General features: G+C 58.7%; 3 protein-coding genes across 11 annotated transcripts in view; all 3 read right to left on the bottom strand.

Annotated features, from left to right (window-relative positions):
- Positions 1-34: 34 nt before the first annotated feature.
- Positions 35-3,936, bottom strand: JOSD2 (Josephin domain containing 2). 5 transcript variants are annotated; one of them, XM_058708514.1, is made up of 6 exons: positions 3,606-3,936; positions 2,894-3,056; positions 2,030-2,086; positions 1,255-1,380; positions 395-589; positions 35-291 (listed from the first exon to the last, which is right to left on the bottom strand). In XM_058708514.1, exons 2-6 carry the CDS (start codon positions 3,037-3,039, stop codon positions 192-194), a joined length of 624 nt encoding a protein of 207 aa, XP_058564497.1. In that variant the 5' UTR covers positions 3,040-3,056; positions 3,606-3,936; the 3' UTR covers positions 35-191. The 5 variants fall into 5 exon arrangements, with proteins under 5 accessions (XP_058564497.1, XP_058564496.1, XP_058564495.1 ...); XM_058708513.1 differs by having other exon boundaries at positions 3,648-3,936; XM_058708512.1 differs by having other exon boundaries at positions 2,894-3,053; positions 3,606-3,932.
- Positions 3,937-4,129: 193 nt separating this feature from the next.
- Positions 4,130-7,281, bottom strand: ASPDH (aspartate dehydrogenase domain containing). Of its 3 annotated transcripts, XM_058708469.1 has the most exons (8): positions 7,222-7,281; positions 6,644-6,765; positions 5,794-5,938; positions 5,465-5,549; positions 5,222-5,371; positions 4,918-5,138; positions 4,690-4,844; positions 4,130-4,303 (listed from the first exon to the last, which is right to left on the bottom strand). In XM_058708469.1, the coding sequence occupies exons 2-8, from the start codon at positions 6,747-6,749 to the stop codon at positions 4,260-4,262; spliced, it is 906 nt and encodes a 301-aa protein (XP_058564452.1). In that variant the 5' UTR covers positions 6,750-6,765; positions 7,222-7,281; the 3' UTR covers positions 4,130-4,259. The 3 variants fall into 3 exon arrangements, with proteins under 3 accessions (XP_058564452.1, XP_058564453.1, XP_058564451.1); XM_058708470.1 differs by lacking the exons at positions 6,644-6,765; positions 7,222-7,281 and adding an exon at positions 6,333-6,518 and having other exon boundaries at positions 5,794-5,906; XM_058708468.1 differs by lacking the exons at positions 6,644-6,765; positions 7,222-7,281 and adding an exon at positions 6,333-6,464.
- Positions 7,282-8,858: 1,577 nt separating this feature from the next.
- LRRC4B (leucine rich repeat containing 4B) overlaps positions 8,859-24,957 on the bottom strand; it is a 61,918-nt gene continuing 45,819 nt past the window's right edge. For all 3 annotated transcript variants that reach the window (XM_058708324.1, XM_058708321.1, XM_058708322.1), the window contains exon 3: positions 8,859-11,267. In XM_058708324.1, coding sequence (XP_058564307.1) covers positions 9,396-11,267 — 1,872 coding nt within the window. In that variant the 3' untranslated portion in view covers positions 8,859-9,395. The remainder of the gene's footprint in view (positions 11,268-24,957) is intronic.

Below are 24,957 nucleotides of genomic sequence, written 5' to 3'. Positions count from 1 at the left end.
GGGGCCCCCCAGGCGGATGCGGGCCAGGCCGGGAGCAAATCAGCAGATTTATTGAGGCAGCAGCGGCACTGGGGAGCAGGGGGTGCGGAAAAGGGGCTGGGCCTCCGCGGGGTCCTTCCCTGGCGTTCAGGAGCCAGACGTGGATGCACGGGGACCGCACGGACGGTGGCCTGGTTCTCTCCTCCGCGGGGTCAGTCTGTCCGCAGCCAGCAGCCCTTTTCCTCCACCTCCTTGGTCACCACCAGCAGCACCTCGCACAGGCCCTGAGCCAGTGCCCCCGCCAGGAAGGCCCTGGGCAGAGAAGCGAGGAGACTGAGGCCGGGGGCCCCGTGCGCTGCCTCCTGGGGTGGGGGAGTCGGTCGCCGAGCCCCAGCCCGAGTCGCCTCCCCCTCACCTGACGCCGTCCTCGTCCCCCAGAGCCTCAGGCGCCCGCAGCTTGGAGTCCAGGTTGTAGTAGACGCCGTCCACCTGGCGGAGGGCCACCCAGTGCCGCCGGCGGAGCGGCAGGGACAGCAGCCCCAGAGACATGGGTGAGGGCAGGTTCAGGATCAGTCCCAGCACTTGGGGCAGGGCCAGCTGGGACAGGGGCCTGTGCGGGAGGGGTGGGGACGCCACCGTCTGGGTCCAGTGCTCAGCGAGCACCTGCCGGCCCAACGTTACTGAGCTCACGGGACCCAGGCTGGCGTGGCAGCAGTGGCCCCCCCCCCGCCCGAGCCTGCCCAAGGACTCTCCTCAGCGCCCCCTTCGTCTCCTCCCACTCGCCCACCACCCAGGCACCCAAACTGCCAGCCGTCTAACAACCACCCCCGCACCCAGCTGCCCGTGAACTGTCCACCCGAACACCATCCACCTAATGACGCAACCGACCGGCCAGCCACCAACTCGGCTTACTCACCATCCTCCCGAGTCCGCATCCACTCGGAACCCGTCCATCCGTCCATCCATCCAATTAACTACTCGACCACCTATTTGCTATCCTTTATTCACTCAACCACTCCTCTGCCCATCCACACCCCCCCCCCCTCCACCAACCACCTACTCAACACGTCCAACTACCCTTTTACCATCCACTCGGTCACCGGATGACCATCTCCCAACCCGTCGGCCTGCCCTCCGTCCAGCACCCACCCGTGCCAACCTTCCCCCCCCGTCTGCCCCTTCTTTCTTCCCTCCTGCCCACCGGTTCCCCTCCTGCTGTCCCATCGCACCCATGTGCCAGGCTCAGCACACGTGATGAAGCGCTTGGGGTCCCACCTCCTTCGGTCCCACCACACGGTGGCCAGGCCCAGCCCCTGCAGGGCGGCCATGATCACGTTGACGTCATAGTTGCCGGTGCCCAGGAGGCTGCGATGGGGATTCAGCCGGGAGTCTGGGGCCAACCTGGGCGGGGGAGGGTCAGGGTCAGAGCCTGAGACGGGGCCCCTGCAAAGGTCTCATCCTCCCCACAACGCAGGAGAGTCCCGGGGCCCTTGAGTCACCCAGCCTTTGGACACTTCCCTTTCCGCAGCCGCGTGGCTCATCAGCCCCAAGCCTGATTCCTCCTGTCCCCGACTCTCTCTGCCCCGTCCCGTAACCACATTTCCCCCTGCTCAGGTCTCGTCCTCCTCCACCTGGACCCTCATTCAGCCTCCAGCCTCCCCTCCGATCCCAGGGGCTCTTTCCACACCTGACACTGACCCCACCGCTCCCCTGTTCCCTGCCCTCCCTGGTGCCTTGTCACCCCAGGATAAAGTCCTAGTCCCTCAGCTGGCCTCCTAGCCTCAGTCCCGCCCCACCCCCTCCCAGCCACCTGTCCCCAACCACATCTCCTGTGCTCCCCTCTCAGTCTTTCCTCCTGCTATCCCCCAGCTCAGGGGGCCCACCCCGCCACCACTTGGCTCTCTGGGTCCTGCCTTCTCCAAACAGTGGCACCTTTGTTCTTTCTCCGGGCCCTTGGTGGGCAGGGCAGGGGGAGGGGCCGGAGAGGAAAAGTCTGTGTATTATTTTCCTGTGCATCTGTTTCCCTGGCCTCCCTCAGGGCAGGGCTCACACTGGACTCATCTCTGGGTCTCCAGCATGGCCTTGGTGTAAAAGAGTTGGTGGATCCCTGTCGTGAATGACAGACATGAATAAATTCTGCGATGTTCAGTTTGAGGGGCTGGGACTCTGCCTGCGGATACTGGGGGTCCACGGGAGGGCCGTAAGAGTGGGGAAGACAGGGTCATCTCTGGGTGTAGCATCGTGTGCGTTACTGGCAGGAGGGAGGATCTGGGAGATGATGGGCTTGAGCCAGGGCGGGGGCTGCGGGGACAGAGAGGAGGCAAGGCAGAGCAATACTAAAGAAGCGATGTTTGACATCTTGCATGGTGAGGAGGAACACTCCGGGCTGCTGAGAGAAGGAAGCTGTGCCAGAAAGAAGGCATAGCCCGGAGGCATCGTAGTAGGGCTCCTTCGGGGACTGGGGAGGCATCTGGTTTGGGGGGGGTACAGTGAGATGGGACACTGCAGAGGAAGGTGGGGCCCAGAGCATGCAGGGCCTTGGCTATTAGGCTGCATGACTTGGGACTTCTCCCAGGGCTGCTGGGGAGCCACATGAGGGCTGTGAGGGAGGGCAGGGTCAGCACTGGGGCCGTGTGTGGCGCGGACTGGCAGAGAAAAACCAGAAGCTAAGAGGCTGGAGGGGATGAGGGTCCAGATAAGGGAAGGGGAGGCCTGGGCTGGGGCTGGGGCCGGGGCCATGGCCAAGGACGGGTGTGAGAGGCAACCTCTCCATCTCTCAGTCCCGGGGTTCCCCAGGCGGGTGCTGGGGCAGCAGAAAGCCCCGGGGTTCTGTCCCAGCCGTGCCCCGAGACCCGGGCGGGTCGCTCTGCCCATCAGCCCTGTGTCTCCAGGAGTTAGGGCGGGTGATGGTCACCTCTTGCAGATCTCGTCGGCAGCCTCCTGGCTAAAGAGCTGCTGCTGCAGAACGTTGTTGAGGGCGTGGACGGCACACAGCTCCAGGCGTTGCCGCTCGTGATAAACGGAGGGCCGGCTCGGCTGTGCTCCTGGGGCCTGGGACATACCGTCCTCGGCTCCTGCTTGGGGGTGGGGGGGGGGGAGAAGGTACTCAGGGGCTTGGGATCTGGAGGCCCAACCTGCCAGCGGGCCCTGGGGGGCACTGCCACTGAGCTGGGGTCTTAGGGCAGCCTGAGGGGACACGAGGCCCCTGACCCTGCTCCCCAGGTGCTCTCCTGACAACAGGGTACCTCCATCCCCCATTACTAGGAAAAAGGCTGTCCTACTCACCTAGCAACAGAGGACCGCCCCCCCCCCCCCATCCCTAAGAGAAAGGGTCCCTCCGGTGGTCACCTAGCAACCTCCCTCCCCTGTCCCTAGGTAACAGGCGCCCTCTCTGGTTACGTAGCAACAGAGGACCCCCGCCCCACTAGGTAACAAGTCTCTTCTCCGGTTACTTAGCAATGGAGAAATCCTCCTCCCCTGTTTCTAGGTAACAGGGTCTCTTCCAGTCGCCTAGCAACAGAAGACTCCCCTCCCCTATCAAACAACGGGGTTCTCTTCTCCCATCACTCGGCGACAGGGCCCCCTCCCCGGACACCAAGGAACAGAGCCCTTTCCCCGACCCGTACCCCAACCACGGCGCTCGCCCGTTGCCTGGCAACGCCCCTCACCCCGCCTGCCTCTCTGCTCCCCGAAACCAGGGGCTCCCGCATCCCCCTGGGCGGCGGCTGTGGGTTCCGAGTGCGGGGCGGGCAGCACGACGCCGACTGGGCGGCCGCGACACACACAGCTCCCGGCGGCCCCCGCGTGCCCCGACTACAGCTTCCGGCGGCCCCCGCGAAGGCCCTTTGCCCCTCACGCAACTTCCGGGCAGCTTGGCCCGGAAGTCCACTGCCGCGCCGAGAACGCGGAGCTGCAATGCCATTCCCGCGGTGAATCCCGGAAATATGCGGTGCAGAGGCCCGCCCCTTCGCGTACGGCCGCGCCCCCTGGTGCTCAGAGGATTCTGGGAAATGTAGTGGGTAGGCTCTCGCGATAGCTTCCGGGAGTGTAGCTCCCGCGAGTGCTCCTCCCGTGGTGATGGCGCCAATGCTAGTGTGAGATCGCCGCGTGACGTCACAGGACGGCAGCAAGGGACCGGAGACATCAGGGCTTGTAGGGAGAAGAGTCTCCAATATTTACTGAGCCAGGAGGAAGGGCCGGGGTAACCGAGGGCAGCAGCGGGCTGGTAGTGGGGGGCCGTAAATGAGACGAAGATGTCCACTAGGGAAGGAGGCGGCTTCTCAGCAGAGATGGATCCCCGGCCTGGAGGGGAGCTGGCAGCAGCCTGCGGGGGAGATATAGGGACTAAAAGGCTGGGGCAGAGAGATGAGGAGGGGCAGACACCTGGTGGCAGGGACAGACCAGGGTGGGGGTGGAGGAAGATCTAGAGAGAGGGACTGAGACCGAAAGGGGGACAGAGACCTGGGGGATGAACAGAGACACGCAGCGAGAGAGGTGGTAGGGTCCCAGCGAGAGGGGGACACAAACTCAGAGAAAGGAGGCTTGGACAGACACAGATACATAAGGATTCAAAGTCGTGGACTAGAAGGTGGAGACACAGAAATAAAGATCAGTCAGCAGAGACCGAATCAGAGCTGCAGAACCAGGCAGAGGCGGAGACCCAAGCTCCGCAGAGCACGGGGCGGGCAGGGCTTGGGGAGGGGGCCGCACCCAGGAGGCTGCGCCAGAACGCGGTAACGGTGGCAGAGCCCGTGACCGCGCCTGGCTCTGCGGGGTTCTCCCTGTGGGTGTGCACGGCAAAGCATCGTCCTGTGGGGCCCGGGGGGCCCGTCAGCTCCACGTCCACCACGTGCATGTCTGCGAGGCTGGGGCAGGCAGGGCGGTCAGTGTGGCTGTCCCGGCCCCGGCCCGAACCCCAACCCCCACACCTTAGCTCACCTGAGGTCAGCCACAAGCACTCCAACCACGCGGTCAAAGCCCAGGCTGGGGGCAGCCAGGGCGGCGGCCGCCATGGTATTGGAGTTGCGGGGGGCGAAGGGGCAGAGCCCGCGGACGGGACCTTCATAGAGCACCGTGCGATGCTCAGTGCTGCGCACTGCAGCCAGCGGTCCCTCCAGCCGGAAACCATTGGGGTGCGTGGCCATGGTGACACGAAGACTCTGGAAGTGACAGCCAGGGTGAGGGGATCGGGGGTCTCTGGAGGTCCCCCTCTGGATCGCCGGGGAGCCCAGCGGGCCCTCACCTGGAGGCCCCCAGCTGCGTCCAATCTGGTGATGTCCTCACTGCCCCACAGGGCTCCCCGGGCCACAAACACAGCATGGTCCCAGCGGTGCGAGGCCTCCAGGAGCCGCTGCTCTGTGGCCTGATCAGCCAGTGCTGAGGGGGACCCCACCTGGGGCGGATGGAGGGGGGGGGGTGTCTGAGGTCAGGGGATGGATGCCACTTCGGGGTGACGTGGGGCCAAGGCAGACTGGGCGGGGCTCACCAGGAGATTGGCGTGGCGCAGGATTTGTGCCCCAGATTCCTGGATTATTTGGGGATGGGCCACTTCCACTACAAGGTCGGGGTGCCTGGGAGAAGGGAGAGATGGGGGAGGGTCTTGGAGAGGTGTGGGACCTCTCCTCCTCAGATTCCCTCAGAGTCTCTGGAGGCCTGTCCCTCTTCACCCTGGCCTGAGAGGGGAAGCAGAATGGACAGGCTTGTCCCGCTTCTGGTTTGGCCCAGAGAGGGTGACAGACTGGCCTGCGATCACAGCACCTAAGGGAGGCCAGGACAGGAGCTCCAGGGAGCCCCACTCATGGTGAGATCACTGACCTCTCCCCGAGGGCAGCGAGGTTCTGGAGCTGCAGGGAAGGAGGCACGCTCCCTGCCATTCGTCCCGGGTCGCGATTCCAGACAAAAACAAGTTCGAGGCCCAGTTCTGGTCCCTGAGTCAGCAGGTGAGAAACAAGGGACTGTCCTGGGGAGAGGGAGGGAGACCAGAGAGAGGGGACTGGGACCCAGAGAGAGGGGACAGAGACCCAGAGGGAGGGGGACAAGGACAGGAGGGAGGGAGAGAGAGACCCAGGGAGCGAATGCCAGAGATGAGGGAGGGGGTACATGGACGCAGGGGGCGGGCGGGGGGCACACAAAAACTTGGGTGGAGGACAGAGAAGCCGGAAGGCGGGACAGGCGGGGCAGACACCAAGAGAGGGGAGGGGGCCCCGTGGGGTCGGGGGAGTGGAAGATATTTAGACAGACACAGGCAGAGCCGGGGCACAAAGACACGGATGAAGGTGTGTTTGTGGAGGGCACGGGGTTTGGGGGGCTTCAGAAAGAGGCCCGGGAAGGGGCCCAGAGGGTCAGTGACTCACCAAGGCGGCCGTAGCCCACCACCCCGACTCTCCTCGGGACGCTGTCAGAAGCCATGACCCTGAATCTGAGCTCTGGCAGCTGCTCACTGCCCCCGTCCCTTCCAGGCCTGGGCAGTAGCTGATCTTTGGACATTGGACCCTTGATCCTCTCCAGAACCTTCCCCTCTCCCCACAGTGGCCCGGCGGCGGCGGCGGCGGCGGCGGCGGCGGCGGCGGCGGAGAGGGTGCAGGTTCGCCAGGTGGGGGCGGGTGAGAATCCCGGGGCAGTGGGCACGAGGACTTGGGGTTCCGGGGCCCTGGGGGGCCCTCACCGTGCCCAGCCCCTTCCTTCCTGCATTCTACCTCCTCCCTTTCTGCTGATGTGGAAAATTTCCTCTGCAGTCCCCAGCCCCCCTTTCTGCCCGGCCAGGTTGTCATGGAAACCGCATCCTGCCTGGGGTGGGGGCAGAGAGGGTTGGGAGTGAGGGAGAGGAGACGGTGTTGGGGACTCTGGGCTCTCCGTCCCTTGCCCCTGAGTTTCCGGCCCTGTCCTTGGCCCTGCCGCGCCCCCGCCCAGCCCCGTGCCTCGCGCCCGTGTTTCTTGTCTACCTCCCTCCATGTTTTCCTCCCTTGGTTCTCTGTCCCTGACTCTCTCCTTCCCTCCTGTCGCTGTCTCAGGGCCTCTCCCCGGACCTCCAGCCCCGCCCCATCTTCTCTGGGCTGGTGGCCATTCCGTCCCGGCTGGGCCAGGCCCACATCTCCTGCCCGCCCTGAGTTCCCAGGGAGGCCGGGCCTGGTCTCCGCGCCCCATCTCCCCACAGGCAGCAGGAGCTGGAGCCCCGCTCCTCCCAGCTTCCACCACCAGCCCTGTCCCAGTCTGCTCGGCCCTCAGTTCACCTTGACTTCTCACCTTTCACGCACCCTTCTTCCAGCCACGATGCCATCAGCTCCCACCCCCCCCCATCTTGTATTCTCACTCCCACACCGGGCCCTCCCCTCCCCCGACTCCCATTGACCAAGGAGAAGCCCGTGAGGCCTGGGGAGACACCCAGGTCCCCCCCAAGTGAGGCCCGGCCACCGCACCCTGCAGGTGCCTGGCACTGGAGATGGCGGAGGCTGCGGCAGCGCGGCTCCCCGCCCCCAGGCGCCACCTGGTACCCGCCGCAGTGTTGCCATGGCAACCAGGATCGCACTGAACGAGGACGAGAGAGAGAGAGAGAGAGAGAGAGAGAGAGAGAGAGAGAGAGAGAGAGAGAGAATGAAAGGAGCGACAGGGGAGCCGGGCTCAGAGTCCCGGGTCGACAGGCAGGGGCAGACAGATGCAGACAGACAGGGCCGGAGACCCCAGAGGCAGGCGGCTGTCAGGTCCCTAAGGGAGCAATTTGCTTTTGGAGCCCCAGGTGGGGGAGAGATGGGACACCGTGGACCCTCTGCTTCCAGTGGCCTGGGCCTGGCTAGACAGCACTAAACGGCATCTGCCCACTGTCCCGGTGGACCCAGCTGGCACCCACCTGCTGGCTCCTGTCCCTCCCAGGGCTCTGGGTGAGCCCCCGCCCTTCTGAGTTACAGCGTGGCCCCCTCCCACTCCCGGGCCGACCCGTCCCCCCTCCTGCCTCGGCGTAAGCAGGACAGAGGCGAGGCTTCGGCCCGCAGGCCCAGCTACAGCGGGAGCACATCACTCCTTCCCTCCTTCAGCCTGACTCGCTTTCTCCCCCCCAGTGCCTTGTGGGTCGGCAGAGGCGACCGACGCTCTGGGTTTGGCTCTGTGGCCGGTCGAGTCGCGTCCTCTAAAAAGGATCTGTTGAAGTCCTGACCCCCAGGACCTGTGCACGTGGCCTTATTTGGAAACAGGGTCTCTGCGGATGATGCCGCGAAGACGAGGTCGTGCTGGGCCCTGATCCTGTAGGACCAGTGTCCCCCTATAAAACAGGGGAAATCCGCACAGAGAGACAGAGTGTGCGCGGAAGGAAGGCCATGTGGAGACGTGGGGGACGTGGGGTGCCGCGGAGCTGGAAGAGGCAAGAAGGATCTTCCCCTAGAGGCCCCGAGGGGAAGCACCGCCCTGCCCACGACCTCGATCCTGGGCTCCTGGATCAGAAGGAGGAGGCTCCCAGCCTGTGGAACCAGGGAGCATGAGGTGGGGGGGGGGGGGGGGGGGGGGAGGCTCACGTGAGCCGTGGGGAGGTTAAACACAAGGGCCAGGTGTGCCGGGTGACTGAGCCCCTCTCTGGGGCTCTCGAGAGGGGGAGGGGGCCTAAGACCACCCAGAGGTGCTGACCCTGCCGACCCGACCCTCGGGGAGGGGCCCCTGACACCTGACGTTTCCGTCCTCTCCTTGCACCGCCCCCTCCCCCCCTCCCGCCCCGCATTCACTCTGTTTTCTGTCCTCTATGCTTTCATGACCAAAAAAAAAATTTTTTTTTTTTACTTTTTCCGTGTTTTTTTTTAAAGTAATTACAGAGCAGGTAGTCATTGACGCAAACCTCCCTTCAGTATCAAAAGAGTCTGTGGGGCAGGTGAGGGCGGGGGGGGGAGGGGCGGGGGGGCGGAGGTGGGGGGCAGGGCAGGGTGTCCGGAGGCTCTGACCGCGCGCGCGTCGTCCGTCTCTTCAGTTTCGGGGGGGGGGGGGGGGGCGGAGGGGCGGGAGGAGGGGGACAGGCGTCAAACTGCAAAAAATGAACCGTAAAAGGAGGGTTGTCGGGGATGAGGGGAAAGGACGCCCTCCCTCCCCGGAAAGCTCCTCTCTCCCCTGGAAGGCGGAGGGCGGGGAGGGGTCGCTAGAGAGAGCGAGGCGGAAAAGCGGAGGGTTCCGGCCACTTCTCCCGAATCCTGCATCCCCTCCCTTCGCCGGGGCTGGGAGGGGGGCGGGGCGGTGAGGCCAGAATCGCGGAGGCGGCTCGGTTCCCGGCGCCCCACCCTGTCCTCGCCGGAGGGGGGCCGCCCTGGGGTCCGCACGCGGGCGGGGCTTCGAGCCCTGCTTCCCCGGCCTTCCCTGCGCGGTCCGAGAGCGGCGGCGGCGGCGGCGGCGGGGCCGCGGGGAGGGTCCCAGTCCGGCCCGGGGCCCGGGGCCCCCGCCCGGCGGCTTCAGATCTGCGTCTCTTGCACATTCTCCTTGGAGCCGCTCTTGAAGAGGAGAGGTTCGTGGATGGAGTTGAGCCCCGGGGGGCCCTTGCCCCCGCAGCCCCCGCCGCTGGGGTTGCCGCTGTAGTGCGCCTTGAAGGCGGCCGCCACGTAGTGGTGGTGGTTCAGGTGGTCGCGCTCCAGGGCGGGCAGGGCCAGGTGGCTGTCCCCGCCGACGCCCCCGCCCCCGGCTACGGCGGCGGCGGCGGCCACGGACACGGCCGAGGCCGCGGGCAGCTCGTCCTCCACGTTGATGATCTCCACGGTGCGCGTGGGCCCGTGGTGCTTGTGGAGCTGGTGCTGCTTCCGCAGCTTGTAGAAGGCCACGAGCATCACGGCGGCCATGAACGTGATGGCCACGAAGCAGCCGATGATGATCTTGGTGGTCTTCATGACGTCGTCCAGGTCCTTGAGGGCGTTCTCCGTCACGTCCGTGATGGGCACGGTGAACGCCTTCTCCGTGGGCCGCGAGGAGCGCGGGGCGGGCGCCGTGGTGGACGACGAGGCCGGGCCGGCGGCGTCCCCGGGCCGGCCCCCGCCCCAGACGCCGTCCGTCGTGGGCCCCGGCGGCTCCTTCTCCGTCCCCCGCGGCTGCAGGGTCTCCTCTCCGGGCTGCGTCTCCAGGGTCTCCACGGTCACGGTGGTGAAGTAGGTGTAGCCGCCCCCGCCCCCTCCGCCGCCGCCGCCTCCCGGGCCGCCCCCGCCGCCGCCGCCGCCGCCGCCGCCGCCGCCGCCGCCGCCGGCACCGCCGGCCGCCATGGGGTCGACGGCCGAGACGTTGAGCGTGGCCGAGGCCGTGGTGTTGCCGGCCGAGTTCGTCACCATGCACGTGTACTGGCCCGTGTCCTGCACGGTGACGTTGGTGAAGTTGAGCGTGCCGTCGTGCAGGACGGAGATGCGCACGCGGTACGAGCCGTGCGTCATGAGGGTGCCGTTGGGCGTCAGCCAGTTGACGGACGTCATGGAGGTGCCCGTGCGACACTTGAGCTCGGCGGCCATGCCCTCCGTGACGTTGAGGTCCGTGGGCGGCTCCACGATGACGGGCGCGTAGCAGGTGAAGTGCGACTGGTCCAGCTCGCCGATGTAGCGGCCCTTGAGGCCGGCGGGCGCGTGGCAGCGGGCGCAGCACGTCGTGTTGCTGGGCACCGTCTCCTTGAGCCACCAGCTCAGCCACAGCACGTCGCAGTTGCAGTGCCACGGGTTATGGTTGAGGTGGACGCGCTCCAGGCGGTGCAGGGGCGTGAAGAGGTCGTGGGGCAGCGACATCAGGTTGTTGTGGGACAGGTTGAGCTCCTCCAGCGACTTGAGGTCGTCGAAGGCGTTGCGCTCGATGGTGGCCACCTGGGCGTGCATGAGCCACAGCTTGCGCAGGCTGGTGAGGCCCTGGAAGGAGCCCGGGCGGATCAGGTCCAGCCGGTTGCCGGACAGCTCGAGCTCCTCCAGGCGCACCAGGGCCGTCAGGTTGGGGATGTCCTTGAGATTGCACATGCCCAGGTTGAGGTAGCGCAGGTTGACCAGGCCCTCGAAGGCCGCCTCCGAGATGTACTCCAGCCGCTTGAGCTCGCCCAGGTCGAGGCGCCGCAGGGAGGGCACGCGGTTGAAGGCGTACGAGGGGATGCTCTCGATGGGGTTGTTGCGCAGCCAGAGCTCCCGCAGCTTGGACAGGTACTCGAAGGCCTGCGTGGGCACCGTCGTGAGCCGGTTGTCGAACAGCTCCAGCGTGTTGAGGCTGGGCAGCCCGTTGAAGGCGCCCACCTCGATCTTGCGCACCAGGTTCTTGCTCAGCTGCAGGATCTCCAGGTGCCGCAGGTGCTTGAACGTGTCGGTCCGGATCACCTACGGTGGGGGAGGGGAGACACGGATCAGCGACGCCAATGCTGGTCATCGGAAAGTCACCGAGAATGCGAGAATGCGGGGCGGGCGAGGGCGCAGAGCGGGCCCGCCCCTTGCTGGTGGGAGTGTCAGACGGGAAGACCACCCTCGGAAACGACTGGATTGTTTCGGTTAAGGCTAAACAACCCCCCCCCCCCCCAACACACCACCCGGCCCTTCCACTCCCGAGTCTCTTTTTCCCCAGGAGAGAGGAGAGCAGCTGCCCATCCAAGGTTCTGTGATGGGCGCTCACGGCATCTGCGTTCATGACCGCCCGACCGGAAACGACCCCGATGTCTGTCAGCCCTGGAGAGGCACACGCTGTGTGTCCGTCCGTCTGCACGGTGGAACACGATTATCCACACACACCACGAATCTCGTGGGCCGGCATCGCGTTGAGCAAAAGAAGCCAGGCCCAAGAAGGCACGTGTGGTAGGGTCCCGTCCGTTCCACGTCGTTCGTGTGCTAAGAGGCCCTCTCTGAGTGTGTGTGTGTGTGTGGGGGGGGGGGGGGTGGCAGGCCAGGCGGGAAAGGGGCGTGAGAGAACTTTCTGGGGATGATGGAAATGTTCCCAATTGGGGTGGTGGCTACGTGGATGAATAAGACGGTCAGACCTCCCCGCACTGTTCAGATACAACGGGGCATTTCATTTTATGTAAATTACACTCCAGTATGTAAATTACACCTCAATAAAAAAAGGATTAAAAATACACCAACAGTTAACATGCACTGAGCCCTTCTTTGGCACGGGACACCGTTCTAAATGCTTTATGGGCAACAACTCATTTAATCCGACAAACTGTCCTACGAGATGGGTACTTACTCAGTATCTGCAACTGTGAAATCCATCAAGCTGTGAAAACCAGAAGATTGTTCATAACTTTGGCACCAAATGCCACTGGGTGGTAGGGCCCGATCAGAACTCGGGGGAGGCTATTTAAAGCTTTTATTGATCCCACTCATGTGACTATTCAAACACTTCACTCTAGAAATATTCCCACACTTGATGGGGTTTAGAAGAGCCAGGAGGTGCTATCAGATATATGCTGCGCATTAGTACCTCACCTGTCTTTTTTTTTTTTTTTAAAGATTTGTTTTAATGTTTATTTATGTTGGGGGGGGGGGCGGGAGGGGCAGAGAGAGAGGGAGAGACAGAATCCTAGAATCCTAAGCAGGCTCCACACTGTCAGTGCAGAGCCCGATGCGGGGCTCAAACCCACGAACTGTGAGATCACGACCTGAGCTGAGACCCAAGAGTGGGACGTCCAGCTCAGGCGCCCCAGCGCCTCACTGTCCTAACATCAGATGCCAAAACACATCTGGCCTCAAGGGTTCCACTTGGGGGCTTATGAGTTATCGCCATCTTAGCAGGAGGCAGAGAGAGGGGCAGTGACTGACCCAAAGTCACACAGGACGGACTAGGGATGGGACTGAGGCTGCCTGCCCCCAGAGTCCCAGCTCTTAACCCCTGAACTTGGCCGCCCCCTCTCAGGCTGAGGCTGAGGGGTCACGGGAGGTGGGGGGCAGTGCTGGGCTGGGCCTGGGAGGCGGAATCTTACCAGATTCTCCCTCATAGTCATGGTGCTGGGTACACTGAGACCATCAGATGGCGTTTCTGAAGCCTAGTTAATGCCTTGGGGAGACGCTTCATTGTAATCTTAAGGGGGAAATGGAGAACTCTAAACAGCATTCCATGCGGTCACGGCTTCGTAGGGTTCTACGTTAAAGATTTCATTTTGGGGGCGTCTGGGTGGCTCAGTTCATTACACGGCTGACTCTGGATTTTGGCTCAGGTCATGATCACATGGTTTGGGAGATCCAGCCCCGAGTCAGAGCAAGGCCTGCCTGCGATTCTCCCTTTCCCTCTCTCTCTGCCCCTCCCATGCTTGTGCTCTCTCCCTTTCTCAAAATAAATGAACTTAAATAAACAGATAGATAAATCCTTTTTTTTTTTTAACCTAATCTCTATGCCCAATGTGGGGCTCGAACTCACAACCCTGAGATCAAGAGTTGCACGCTCCACCACGTATCGACCCAGCCAGGAGCCCTGTGACTTTGTAGAACTTTAAAAAGCAGAAGAATTAGGTGTTCTCATCTATGCACCGAGAAAAGACTGCCAGGAACTACTCCAAGCTCTTCTTGGTAGTGAGCTTGGTAGGGATTATGGGAAATTTTTATTCTTTCCATATATTAAAACAAAATTTAATGTTTATTTTTGAGAGAGAAAGAGAGAGAGAGGCAGAGAGAGAGGGAGGCACAGAATCTGAAGCAGGCTCCAGGCTCTGAGCTGTCAGCACAGAGCCCGACATGGGGCCATCATGGCCTGAGCCGAAGTCGGGACACTCAGCCGACTGAGACACCCACCCAGTTGCCCCTCTTTCCATATGTAAAAAAAAATATTTTTTAATATTTATTTATTTATTTATTTTTTTTTTTTTTAATTTTTTTTTTTTTCAACATTTTTTATTTATTTTTGGGACAGAGAGAGACAGAGCATGAACGGGGGAGGGGCAGAGAGAGAGGGAGACACAGAATGGGAAACAGGCTCCAGGCTCCGAGCCATCAGCCCAGAGCCTGACGCGGGGCTCGAACTCACGGACCGCGAGATCGTGACCTGGCTGAAGTCGGACGCTTAACGGACTGCGCCACCCAGGCGCCCCTTAATATTTATTTTTGAGAGAGAGAGTGGGAGCGGGGGAGGAGCAGAGAGAGAGGGAGACACAGAATCCGAAGCAGGCTCCAGGCTCTGAGCTGTCAGCACAGAGCCCGACGCGGGGCTCGAACTCATGAGCCGGGAGATCATGACCTGAGCTGAAGTCGGACGCCTACCGACTGAGCCACCCAGGCTCCCCTTTCCATATTTTTTTAATGAACAAAAAATTACTTTTATAATAACTAGAAAAACACTTTAAAAAGTTTTTTGGTTTTTTTTCTTAACCTGAGAGGCACCTGGTTTAAGGAACAGTGACAACATTCCCGGTCCTGCCATAATCTCAAAATAACAACAGTCACTACTTATGCCAGCGCTATGAAGCAGAAATGCAGTGTGGACTACATAGTTACTTTTAAATTTCCTGGAAGCCACATGAAAGAAACAAACAAACCCCAGACAGGTGAAATTAATTTTAAAAATATGTTTATTCAACCCAGTATATCCAAAATGTTATGATTTCAACACGTCAACAGAACTGACGAAGGAGGCACGTTACACTCTCTTTGCACAAAGTCTCTGAAATTCCATGCATGGCTTGTAGCCCACGCGCTCAGTGGCCCCGCGTGGCCAGCATGTTCGGCTGTGCAGATGTACCGGCTGCTTCCTTGACTCCTCGATGCTTTCTGAGTACGACTGAGTTTTATCCTCCAGCAGCTTTATGAACTGGGACTGGTAGTGCCCATTTCTGACAGTGCCTGGAGGAAGCCAGTGGCTGGGGCACCATCTCTTAACATCTTTGTACCATTGGGCAGACGCAGGTGGGGCCGTGAACTTGGAGCCCGGTTCACGTCCCCTTCCTCCCCCCCGCCCCGCCCCCCCAGCTATCAGCCTAGCCCATTCTGAGCCTCCCACCCTGAGCCGGCCACGAAGGGAGAACGGGAGTCCCTTTGGGGGCCACGATGCCCGCGCTGGAGAGTGCTCAGGGGCTCTTGACCCATCGATATTGTTGTTGTTGGCATCCGGTGGTGCACCATTGGCCCCAGAGCCTGTGGAGGGCAGCTCCTGGGGCACAGAGCCCCCTTCCGGCACATCCAGCTGAAAATCAGAGGCGAGAGCCTGACACTGTTCTCCGCTCTCTTCTCGGTTCCCTGTCTCACCCCCTCCTCTCCATCCGTGGCCCAGCCGGGCTCAGCCTCCTCCTCTCCCGCCCGGACACCTGGCCCCAGACTTCTGTTTACACCCACACCCCCGGTCCCTCCAGGAACCCCCATTATTCCCAGCCGCAAGATTCTCCAGCTCCGCACTGATGGCGCCATCCCATAAGACCCAGTCTCTGGGCAGCCTGGGTGGCTCAGTCGGTTAAGCGTCCGACTCTTGATATCAGCTCAGGTCATGATTTCGTGGTTCATGGGATCAAGCCCCACGTCAGGCTCTGTGCTGTCGGCATGGAGCTTGCTTGGGATTCTCTCTCTCCCTCTCTCTGTGCCCCTCCCCTGCTCTCTAAATAAATAAATAAATAAATAAACTTAAAAAAAAAAAAAAGACCCAGTCTCCACCCTCCAGTGGCATCGATTGGCTTGGCATGAGCTCCCTTCCTTTTCCAGGGTCGCTCCCTCCCCCTGTCCTGCTCTCAGCAGGTCCCATAACACAGCCCCCCTGGACTCTGCGCTTCCTGTGCCCTCTGCCAGGAAGACCGTCCCTACTTTTTCTTCTGGCCTCCTGCCATCTGCCCTTCAACACCCAGCTCCTGTGTCACGAGCCCCCAGCCCCTGCCGCAGCTGTCCATATGCCCCTGTCACCCACCCGAGTCCAGGCCCCTCCAGGGGTCACCGCCGCAGGGCTTGGAGCACAGCACTGTCTTGGGGGTCCTTTCTGACCAGAACGGAGGTCCCGTCCCTTCCTGGAAACCAGATTCCTGAGGAAAACAACCCCCACCCCCTGGCAGCTGCCCTAAGCAAGGTGGTCTCTGTGGGCTCAGGGCGAAAGGGGTAGACGACGAAATACATCTGGGCTGTTAAAACGTCGTGACCCTCAGATCACCTGAATGGTTTCCAGGAACATTGGGATGGAGTCTGGGTGGTGGAGGAAAATGTACAGCTCAGAGCAGGAATCAGGACAGGACCCACCTCTCTACCACACATTGGCTAAAGTCCCCTGCGGGCCTCTGGGGATGTTAGATAGAACAACAGAGCACATTTCCATGGGCCTTTTCCCCCTGCTGATAAAAGTATTATATATTCATTTTAGGAAAAAGTATACGAAGACAAGAAAGTCAACCATGGGACATGTATTTATGTTAACTTACGTGAACAATTTCATATATATCCTTCCAGTCTTTTCTCTATGCATACAATGCAGAGATATCTCCTTTTCATCTTTTTTTTTCTCATATTTTACAAATTTTGGTGACATAATATACTTTCCTTCAGGGCGCCTGGGGGGCTCAGTTGGTTGGGCGTCTGACTCTTGACTTTGGCTCAGGTCATGATCTCATGGTTTGTGGGATTGAGTCCCGAATAGGGCTCTACGCTGACCGCTCAGAGCCTGCTTGGGACTCTGTCTCTCTCTGCCCCTCTCCTCCTTGCACTCTTTCTCTCTCAAATTAAATAAATAAACTTAAAAATACAAACACACACACACACACACACACACACACACACACACACACTTAGGCCCTGCATTTCCCCTTAATAGTAGTACACTGTATTTTCCCATATCATGTTATATACTTTGAAAACAAGTTTCATGGCTATCCAAAATTCTTTCCCAGGGCTACACCTCCTTTGGGACATTGAGATGGAATTGCCAGGGTCAATTATTTATTTTCCTTAACACACTTCTGCCTTCTTTAAGTTCCTGCAGTGAACATAGCTAACTTCTAGAATGGGACAAAACCTCGGTAAATGCTATCGCAGGAAGGAGTCTGTCTAAAGCGCGCTGGTGGGGGACGGGTCCTCGCTGGCAGGGGATGGGTCCTCGGGAAGCTCCCCGCCCTGGAGTGGCACCTGCGGGATTTGATCTCCAGGGCTGGAGGGAAGGGGCACAGCACGCTGGCCTGGGGTCTCTGCAGGCGGCTGGCGGTGTGGCTGTGCCTGCGTCCGAGACTGGGGGCAGCCCCAGGACCCTGAGAGGCCCTGGGGCTTGGCTCCTGCGGCCTCATGGGTCACTGCACCCTCGCCTCCTCCTCCGAGGGAGCAAGGGGGAGAGTTTGGCCGGCTGGTCCCAGTGCGTTCCATGGGGTGCTGCTCCACAGCAGTGACAAAAAGCTTTCCTGATCAAACAGGAGCCGCGCGGTCCCTCCTGGAGGTGCCGCTGCCGGGGGCTGAAGTTCTGGGAAGTCCTGCGGGAAAGGACAGTTCCACTTCGCTCCACTCTGGGTTTCCCAAACATCACAAGCACAGAACCCTCCTCGCAGGGTGCCTTTGATCATCGCCCTGGGAAACGCTGGTGTTGCACAGAGCAGGCCCTCACTCGCTGTTTCTATTAAAAATAATAGTAACGGGGCGCCTGGGTGGCTCCGTCGGTTAAGTGGCCGACTTTGGCTGAGGCCATGGATCTCATGGTTTGCGGGTTCGAGCCCCGTGTGGGGTTCTGTGCTGCCGGCTCAGAGCCTGGAGCCTGCTTCGCATTCTGTGTCTCCCTCTCTCTCTGCCCCGCCTCCACTCACATTCTGTCTCTCTCTCAACAAGAAATAAACATTAAAAATTTTTTTAAATAAATAAAAAAATAATAATAGTAACAACAATAGCAGCAGCAGCAGCTGGAGGATCTGGCTGTCACTAATCACCAGGGAGAGAATGAGGTGGGCTCTTAAAAAGTTAGACGTGAGAGTTTGGACAGAGAATTCTAGAAGGACAAGTCCGCTGGTCCAGGTTCCTGAGACATCGCGCCTTCACTCGGTCTTGGTGGCACTCAGTTCTGGGGCCTCCCCAGGTCCCTGCAAGCCGAGCGGGAGCTCACTGAATGCCCGCTTGCTCCTCCCTCCTGCCAGGGTCCCAGCTCTCAGTGCGGTCCCCCAGCCCACCTTCCTGGTCCAAGGCGGGCCTGCAGCCTCAGACCCCACGCCACCTGTGGCCTCACCCGTGGGGTTGGCTAGCAAGCCTGTGGTTCTACTCTTCTGGAAGGTCTCACAGCCGCAGCCCATCTCCAGGGTCTTGCCACACCCAGGGCCTTCCTCTGGAGCCTTCCATGGCTCCCCAGTGCTCTCAGAGAAGAAGACTCAGCCTGCATCAGAAGCCCTGCTTGGCCCGGCACCTGCTTGCCTCTCCCCTCCCTTCTACACGTCCCCCCCGCACCCTCACTGCCGCCACTACCCTAGCCAACGTCACTCCAGTGACCTTTCACAGCCAATTCCTGGAACTATCTCACCAGGTCCTCCCCCTTTACATATGCTGTTCCCTCTTCTTAGGTTGCCCTTCCCTTTTCTTCAGCCCTTTTCTTCCAGCCCAAACGTCTCGTTCATCATTCATTCATTCATTCATTCATCCATCCATCGCTTTTTATTTCGTGGGGATAAAGCAGTTCTGAAGCAGATGGGGGAGGGGCCATTCCCCGTGAAAGGGCATCGCAACGTCCACCTTACAAAGCTAGCCTCAAGACTTGGGGGAATCGCTGACATCTGCCCGGCACGGGGTGTGGCACTGCAGGTGCTCGCTGAGCCCCAGTGACAAGTGCCAAGTTCTGGGCTGCGCATTCTCCATCCAAGGCGGCTGTCCCCCAGCAGCCCCCAAGGCAGGTGTTGTTAGGCTTTCGTTTCAGAGAAGGAACCCGCTTTGCCAAGTCACCCAATGAGGAAGCAGCAGAGCCGGATTTGAATCTGCAGGCTGAGGCTCAGTGGGGTCCAGTGACTCAGTAGGGCTGCCTGCTGCGCCCTCGGGGAAGGGCACAGGTGCGCCATCTCCCCGACCCTCTGCATAGAGGGACCCCAACTACAGTCTGTCCACAGCGTGCATCTCGGCAGCGTCTGAGGCTCTTCCGGCTCTGCGTGCTTTGTCTCAGTTGCCACGGGAAGGGTGTGCGTGGAGGGAGACGAAGGGCATTTCCCCGGGGGGGGGTCCCCCCAACCACTTTACTAATGCGCTTGGGAACCAAGTGGGACGGGGGTGTTGCTGCAAAGGAAGCCTGGTTTTATTGAAGATGTGCTGTAGGGTTGCTTTAAATAGCGAGTGCTTTTTATTTTTACCAGGATTCCAGTAGTTCTCCCTTCTCCGCAGGATGCCTGAGGAGCAGCCTAGTGGGGAGTTGCTGGGTCTGGGTTTGAATCCTGGCTTTGCTGCCAATCAGCAATGTGACCTTCGGCAAGTGCCCTACTGTCTCTGAACCCTCTTTCCTCGCAGGTACTGCACGATTACTGTGAGGCTTGGACACGATCGTGAGTACTTGGAGCAGGGCAAGCATGCAGTATATATATACACATATACATATATATACATAACATTGTTGATTCAGCTATTAATGATCATGAACATTTGTCCCATCTCTGGGCATCCAGTTTCTTCCTCAGCATCCTTCCTCTACACAGGCTAACATGCAGTTCAGACACCGCCACATCCCTGCTCATAGTCCTCCCATGGCTCCCTATCACCCTTGACGTGGGGTCAAAGGCCCTGCAGGCCTGCCTCAGTGCCTCTCCTCTACTCCAGCCATATGGAGGTGTATGGATGGATTCCATAGGCTCACCAGGCTCTGCCTAGCCTCTCTGCCTTTGCACCGAGGCTGTGCCCTCTGCTTGGAATGCTGTCCTCCTCCTTATTCTCTGGGAAATTTCAGTTGCCTTCCCCCAGCAAGCCCTCTTTGTTCCCCTGCTCACTAAGGTGTCAAACACATTCTCTTATCACATTGCTTTGACACGTCCTTCTCCTCGGCTAGGCTATGAGTGTATGAGTAGAGTCCATCTGGATGGTTTCCGCCTTCCCTGTCCCCAGTACAAGGCCTAGTTCATGGCTGACTTCAGCCAAGTGTGTTGAATGAATAGCCCAGAACGGACAAGGCTCTGGTTTGGAGAGCACCCAGTAACGCCAGTTGATGTGGGCCTACACACCTTTTGGCCTGGGTGACAATGCCACCACGTTGAAACCCTTAGTGATGGAACTTGGGAGCTGAAAGAGCACTAGCCTTCTGGTTCCAACTTACTCTTTTTTTTTTTTTTTTTTTGGTAAGCATTTGGCATCTTTTTTGCTTTCATCCATTCTGACCTGATGTTTTAGGTGCGTCTTTTGGATTTTTTTTTAAGTTTATTTATTTGTTTTTAGAGAGAGAGAGAACACACACAGAAGGGGCAAAAAGGGGCAAAGAGAGGGGCGCCTGGGTGGCGCAGCCGGTTAAGCGTCCGACTTCAGCCAGGTCATGATCTCGCGGTCCGTGAGTTCGAGCCCCGCGTCAGGCTCTGGGCTGATGGCTCAGAGCCTGGAGCCTGTTTCTGATTCTGTGTCTCCCTCTCTCTCTGCCCCTCCCCCGTTCATGCTCTGTCTCTCTCTGTCCCAAAAATAAATAAAAAATGTTGAAAAAAAAATTAAAAAAAAAAAAAAAGGGGCAAAGAGAGAGGGAGAGAGAGAGAATCACCAGCAGGCTCCACACCATCAGCATGGAGCCTGAAGTGAGGCTCGAACTCATGAACCGTAAGATCATGACCTGAGCTGAAATTGAGAGTTGGGACACTTAACCAAATGAGTCACCTCGGTGCCCCTGGATTTTGTTTTTAGTACAGTCTGAAAATTGCTGTCTTTTAACTGGAAGTTTAGTCCATTTACATTTATTGTAATTACTAATACATTTGGAATTATTCTTACTGTTACTTTATGCTTTCTGTTTGTCCTGATTTTTTGCAGCCTATTCTTTCTCTTTTCCTGTCATCTTTTTCATTGATTTTTTTTTCTTTTTTTTTTTTTTTTTTTTTTATTATTATTATTTTTTTTTATTTTTTTTATTTTTGGGACAGAGAGAGACAGAGCATGAACGGGGGAGGGGCAGAGAGAGAGGGAGACACAGAATCGGAAACAGGCTCCAGGCTCCGAGCCGTCAGCCCAGAGCCCGACGCGGGGCTCGAACTCACGGACCGCGAGATCGTGACCTGGCTGAAGTCGGACGCTTAACCGACTGCGCCACCCAGGCGCCCCTGATTTTTTTTTCTTATTCAATTTCCCCCATCTACTATTTTAGAATCTATATATTTTCCTTTTCTCTTCTTTTAGCGGTTACCCTTAAAATTTAACACGCATACCTAAAGACTAAAGTCAGCCAGTTCCTCTCTTCTCCTCCTCTCACAAACAATACAAGGCTGATCCCATCCTGACTCTGAAACAAAATGCCATCCTGGGCAGGTTCCCAATAAGGCAGAAGGGGAAAGCCGTTATTTGTTAAGTGCCTATTGTGTACCAGACCTTGTATTAAATGCTCTGAGGTGGTGATCTCATTTAGTCCTTGTAGAAATCCTGTCACATGGGTGTTATCAACCACATGTCCCTGCCTCTCTTCTTATTTGATGGTTTACCGCTGAGGAAATGGAGATTCAGAGAGGAAAACTTATCTGCCTTTGGTCTCATAGATCCAAAGTAGCAGAACCAAGATCGGACGTCTGCTTTTCCTCAATCTAAATAAACACAAAGTCTCCATCCGTCTGCGCATCCTAAGCCAAGAGGGTTGGACTCTCTGTTGGTTTCAATGCAGTTTGAGCCATGGGGCCTGCTCATTATTCAGCCATTACCCTCGTGTTGATTTGCTCATTTGACAGATATTCTTGGAGTGCCTGCTATGTGTCAAGTATCTTGCTGGGCTCTGGGGATCCGGCCGTGGACAAGAAAGAAGCAGCCCTGACTTCCCACAACCCGATCTTGAGTGGGGAGGGCACTAAACATAATAATTATGCAAATGATCCTTTAAATGGCAATGGTGTAAACAGATCATGGGTGCTTCCCTGGTTGTAGGGGGAAAGGCAGGTGTGGGCCGTTGTACAGCACAGTTTGACCCTCCCCCTCCCCCCACCCAGAGCAGATGATATTTAAACGGGGATCACTGTTGTGACCACTGACACAAAGTAGGATGGACAAGGTGGGGACTGGTTCTTGGAGTGGGCAAACCCCCCTTCCCTCCCAGCCTAACATTTGGCCTGGCAGGACACTAATGTCCTCTTATGTTGCAGAGGAGATAGTCCTGGGGTCTTGCCTCTGACAGCAACCTAATAGCCAAGTACCCTTGTCCCCTTGCTTCTTCAGCCCATGGTTGCTGAGCCCTCTTCCCCCTAGGCCCGGCTCTGTGCTCACCGTCAAGGGTACAGACACCAGTCGGACAAGGGAACATGGCCCCATCGATGACCACTCCCAACCCCAAGGTGGAGGGGGTGTCTCTCCTTCATCCTGGAGCTTGGTCTATTACTTAGGGGACTTGCCACTTCAGCTATAGTTGGTAAACATTACTAACACTGAAAAAAAATCCCACTGCGTTCTGTTGGGGTTTTTAAGAAAATAAACTGTCAAGAATTCCTTTATTAACAATTTAACTGTGGTGGGAGATGATTAAGTGAATTGTTCATCTAAACACTATTAAGATAAATTGTTCTTATACGTTTTGAACATACTGAACCGACAACGGAGCTTAGCAGCTCGCTGTCTTTTCTTGTGTGTGTTAGTGTTTTGCGTTCACGGTTTTAAAAACATTGTTATTTTTCTGTACTAAGTGCTTTTATGACGACTTCTCATAGTTCCTCCTTCCCTGAGATAAGGGCCTTGTGCCTCCTTTTCCGTGGGGATTTCCCTGACCGCCGGGACCCGCCAGGAGCTTGGCAGGCTTGGGTCTAGACTCAGCTTCCCCAGGCTTCAGTGTTCTCTTCTGTAGCACAGGTGCAGGGGCCGTGAGGACTGAGAACAAGCCCGTATCACCGCAACACAGCTCAGCCCAGGGGCAGGGTGGCCACTTAGGACGCAGCATCTCCTCCTTCAGTGAAATCCATAAATGTCACTTCTGTCACTAATATTACCTTGCCCAACAGGTCCTAAACTTGTCCCTGTTCGAAGGTTCCAGGCCATGCTGGCACTGACTTCTACTGGCAGGAGCCCAGAGGCTCCGGGCTCCACCTTCCAGGAGCCATATTGGGTGAGGGCAGCTGGGACCAATGTGTCAGCCTCCACAGCACCCCTGTCCCCACACCCACAGGCTGACCCTCAAGGGCGGTGGGTGGGGAAGGGCTCTGGCCAGAGCTCAGTGGCCCCCGCTATCTATCTCAGGGGAGAGAGCTCAAACCCCAGGGCTCCTCAGCACCCCAGACCACTACTGTGCTCAGACAGACTTGTCTCGTCCCTGCCCCAACCCGGCCGGCTGCTCTCGCTCTTGCTTGTGGGCCCTGTAGCCTGGTGGTTCAAGCGGTGGGGTCAGACAGCTGGAGTCCTGATTCGGGCTGCCTCTCTACCACTTCTGGGACTTGGGTGAATTTTTTTTATTATTATTTTTAAATGTTAATTTTTTTTTTTCTTTGAGAGAGAGAACCCCTCTGCACTGTTAGCACAGAGCCTGGCACAGGGCTCAAACTCACGAACCCTGAGATCATGACCTGAGTCGAAGTTGGACGCTCAATCGACTGAGCCCCCCCCAGGTGCCCCTTGGGTGCATTTTAGACCTCTTGGGGCCTGCTTCTCCATCTGTGCGATGGGGATTATAAAATCTACTTCTTAGGATGGGTGAGGGAATTAAACGTCTTTCCACACATGAGGGGCTTAGTGCCTTCGAGGTTAAGTGCACCATCTATGAACCTGTCACTTTCCTCCTCCTCTACACCTGAGCTCATGCTGTCCTGGAACGCCATCCCAGCCTCTGCACCTGCTTGGGGCCCAAGTCACTCAAGGCTCCCTAAAAACAGAAAAAAAAAGCCTTTCTCCTTGCTAAGGCTTCCTGACCATCCCTGCCCCGTGAGAAGTCTTTCTCCCAGACGCCAGCTCCTCTCATCCATGTGTGTGACTGTCCATCTACACTCACCGGGCCATTGCCCGCCCTCCGGTCCTCCCCCTCATCTCCTTCCATTCATCCACTGGGGAGTTGCCTTCTCCGGCCTCCTGGGCCAAGCCCTGCCCTGTTTGCTGAGTCTGGCCTGCTCCTCACCTCTGTACCCCTGCCCCCACCCCAGACAGGCGCCTGAACCTGTGCAGATAATGCCCTGGGAAGCGGGGGGGGGGGGGGGGGGGGGGGATGGGGCGGGTACGATCTGTATCAGGAGCTAAGTGCACCCCAGCTTTGCCTAAGGCGGTGGGTGGGTGGGGTTAGGTGAAGGCTCAGGCGGGGTCAAAGACCTCCTTCCCAGTGAGGTTCCCTGGCCCCCTGCCCCCCATCCGGCTTCCACCTCCATCTTGTGAGCTCACGGGTCCTGCCTTCCGTGTGCTTCCCTCTCTGCATCCAGCTGTGCAAAGGTCCTGCAGCAGAGCCTGACACATAGTAGTTGTTCAATAGGGAAGCATGAGCTGGGTGCTGTGGACTGACAGGCCGGGGCCAATCAGACGCAGGAGGGACAGGCGTTCGGGGAGCAGCTTGCAGCCTGCTTCCACGTGGGGAGGAGACCCCGTGCCCGGTGTTGTAAGGATTTAACTCTCAGTGTCTGGGGTCCATGAGGAAGTGTGCCTGGTGCCAGGCAAGTGCGGAATGTGACTCTGGCCCTTCAGAGGTGAGGTGTGTTTTCGGAAGGGCTGGAAGGCAGGGCTGGGGCGGTGTCTGGGTCCAGCAGAGGGCACCCCCGAGTGTGGTGTGGCTGGGACAGGGACAGGCTGGCTGGCGAAGGGTCCTTGCAGCAAGGGGAGCACTGTCCGTCTTAAGGTCAAGGGATGGCATGGCGACTCTCACTGGGGCGGGGGGTGGGGGGGGTGGGGGGGGCGGCAGTGTGCGGGAGGCTAGGAGGAAGCTGGGGCAGGTGTCCTGATGAGCAAGGACAAGGCCAGAGCAGGAGCTGGCTTTGTGGCCCGCATCAGGAGTGACTTAGCTTTGAGCCTGAGGCGCCAGGACTACACAGAGCCCAGCCAGCTACGA

Source organism: Neofelis nebulosa, chromosome 17 (genome assembly GCF_028018385.1).
Source record: "Neofelis nebulosa isolate mNeoNeb1 chromosome 17, mNeoNeb1.pri, whole genome shotgun sequence".
Taxonomy (NCBI): Eukaryota; Metazoa; Chordata; class Mammalia; order Carnivora; family Felidae; genus Neofelis; species Neofelis nebulosa.
Note: the sequence above shows the minus strand (reverse complement) of the source record. Positions and strands in the feature narration are given on the sequence as shown.

Bases quoted from the DNA above. Each gene is read 5' to 3' on its own strand.
- JOSD2 (XM_058708514.1), bottom strand. From the start codon at position 3,039: ATGTCCCAGGCCCCAGGAGCACAGCCGAGCCGGCCCTCCGTTTATCAC. The intron at 1,381-2,029 runs GTGAGCCCTGCC...TCCCCCGCCCAG, and splicing joins GACCCAGAGATGAGTCCAGT to GTTGGCCCCAGACTCCCGGC. The intron at 292-394 runs GTGAGGGGGAGG...TTCTCTGCCCAG, and splicing joins GGGGACGAGGACGGCGTCAG to GGCCTTCCTGGCGGGGGCAC.
- ASPDH (XM_058708469.1), bottom strand. From the start codon at position 6,749: ATGACAACCTGGCCGGGCAGAAAGGGGGGCTGGGGACTGCAGAGGAAA. The intron at 5,372-5,464 runs GTGAGCCCCGCC...CATCCGCCCCAG, and splicing joins TGCGCCACGCCAATCTCCTG to GTGGGGTCCCCCTCAGCACT. The intron at 4,304-4,689 runs GTGCGGCCCCCT...TCTCCCCCGCAG, and splicing joins GTTCTGGCGCAGCCTCCTGG to GCTGCTGCCAGCTCCCCTCC.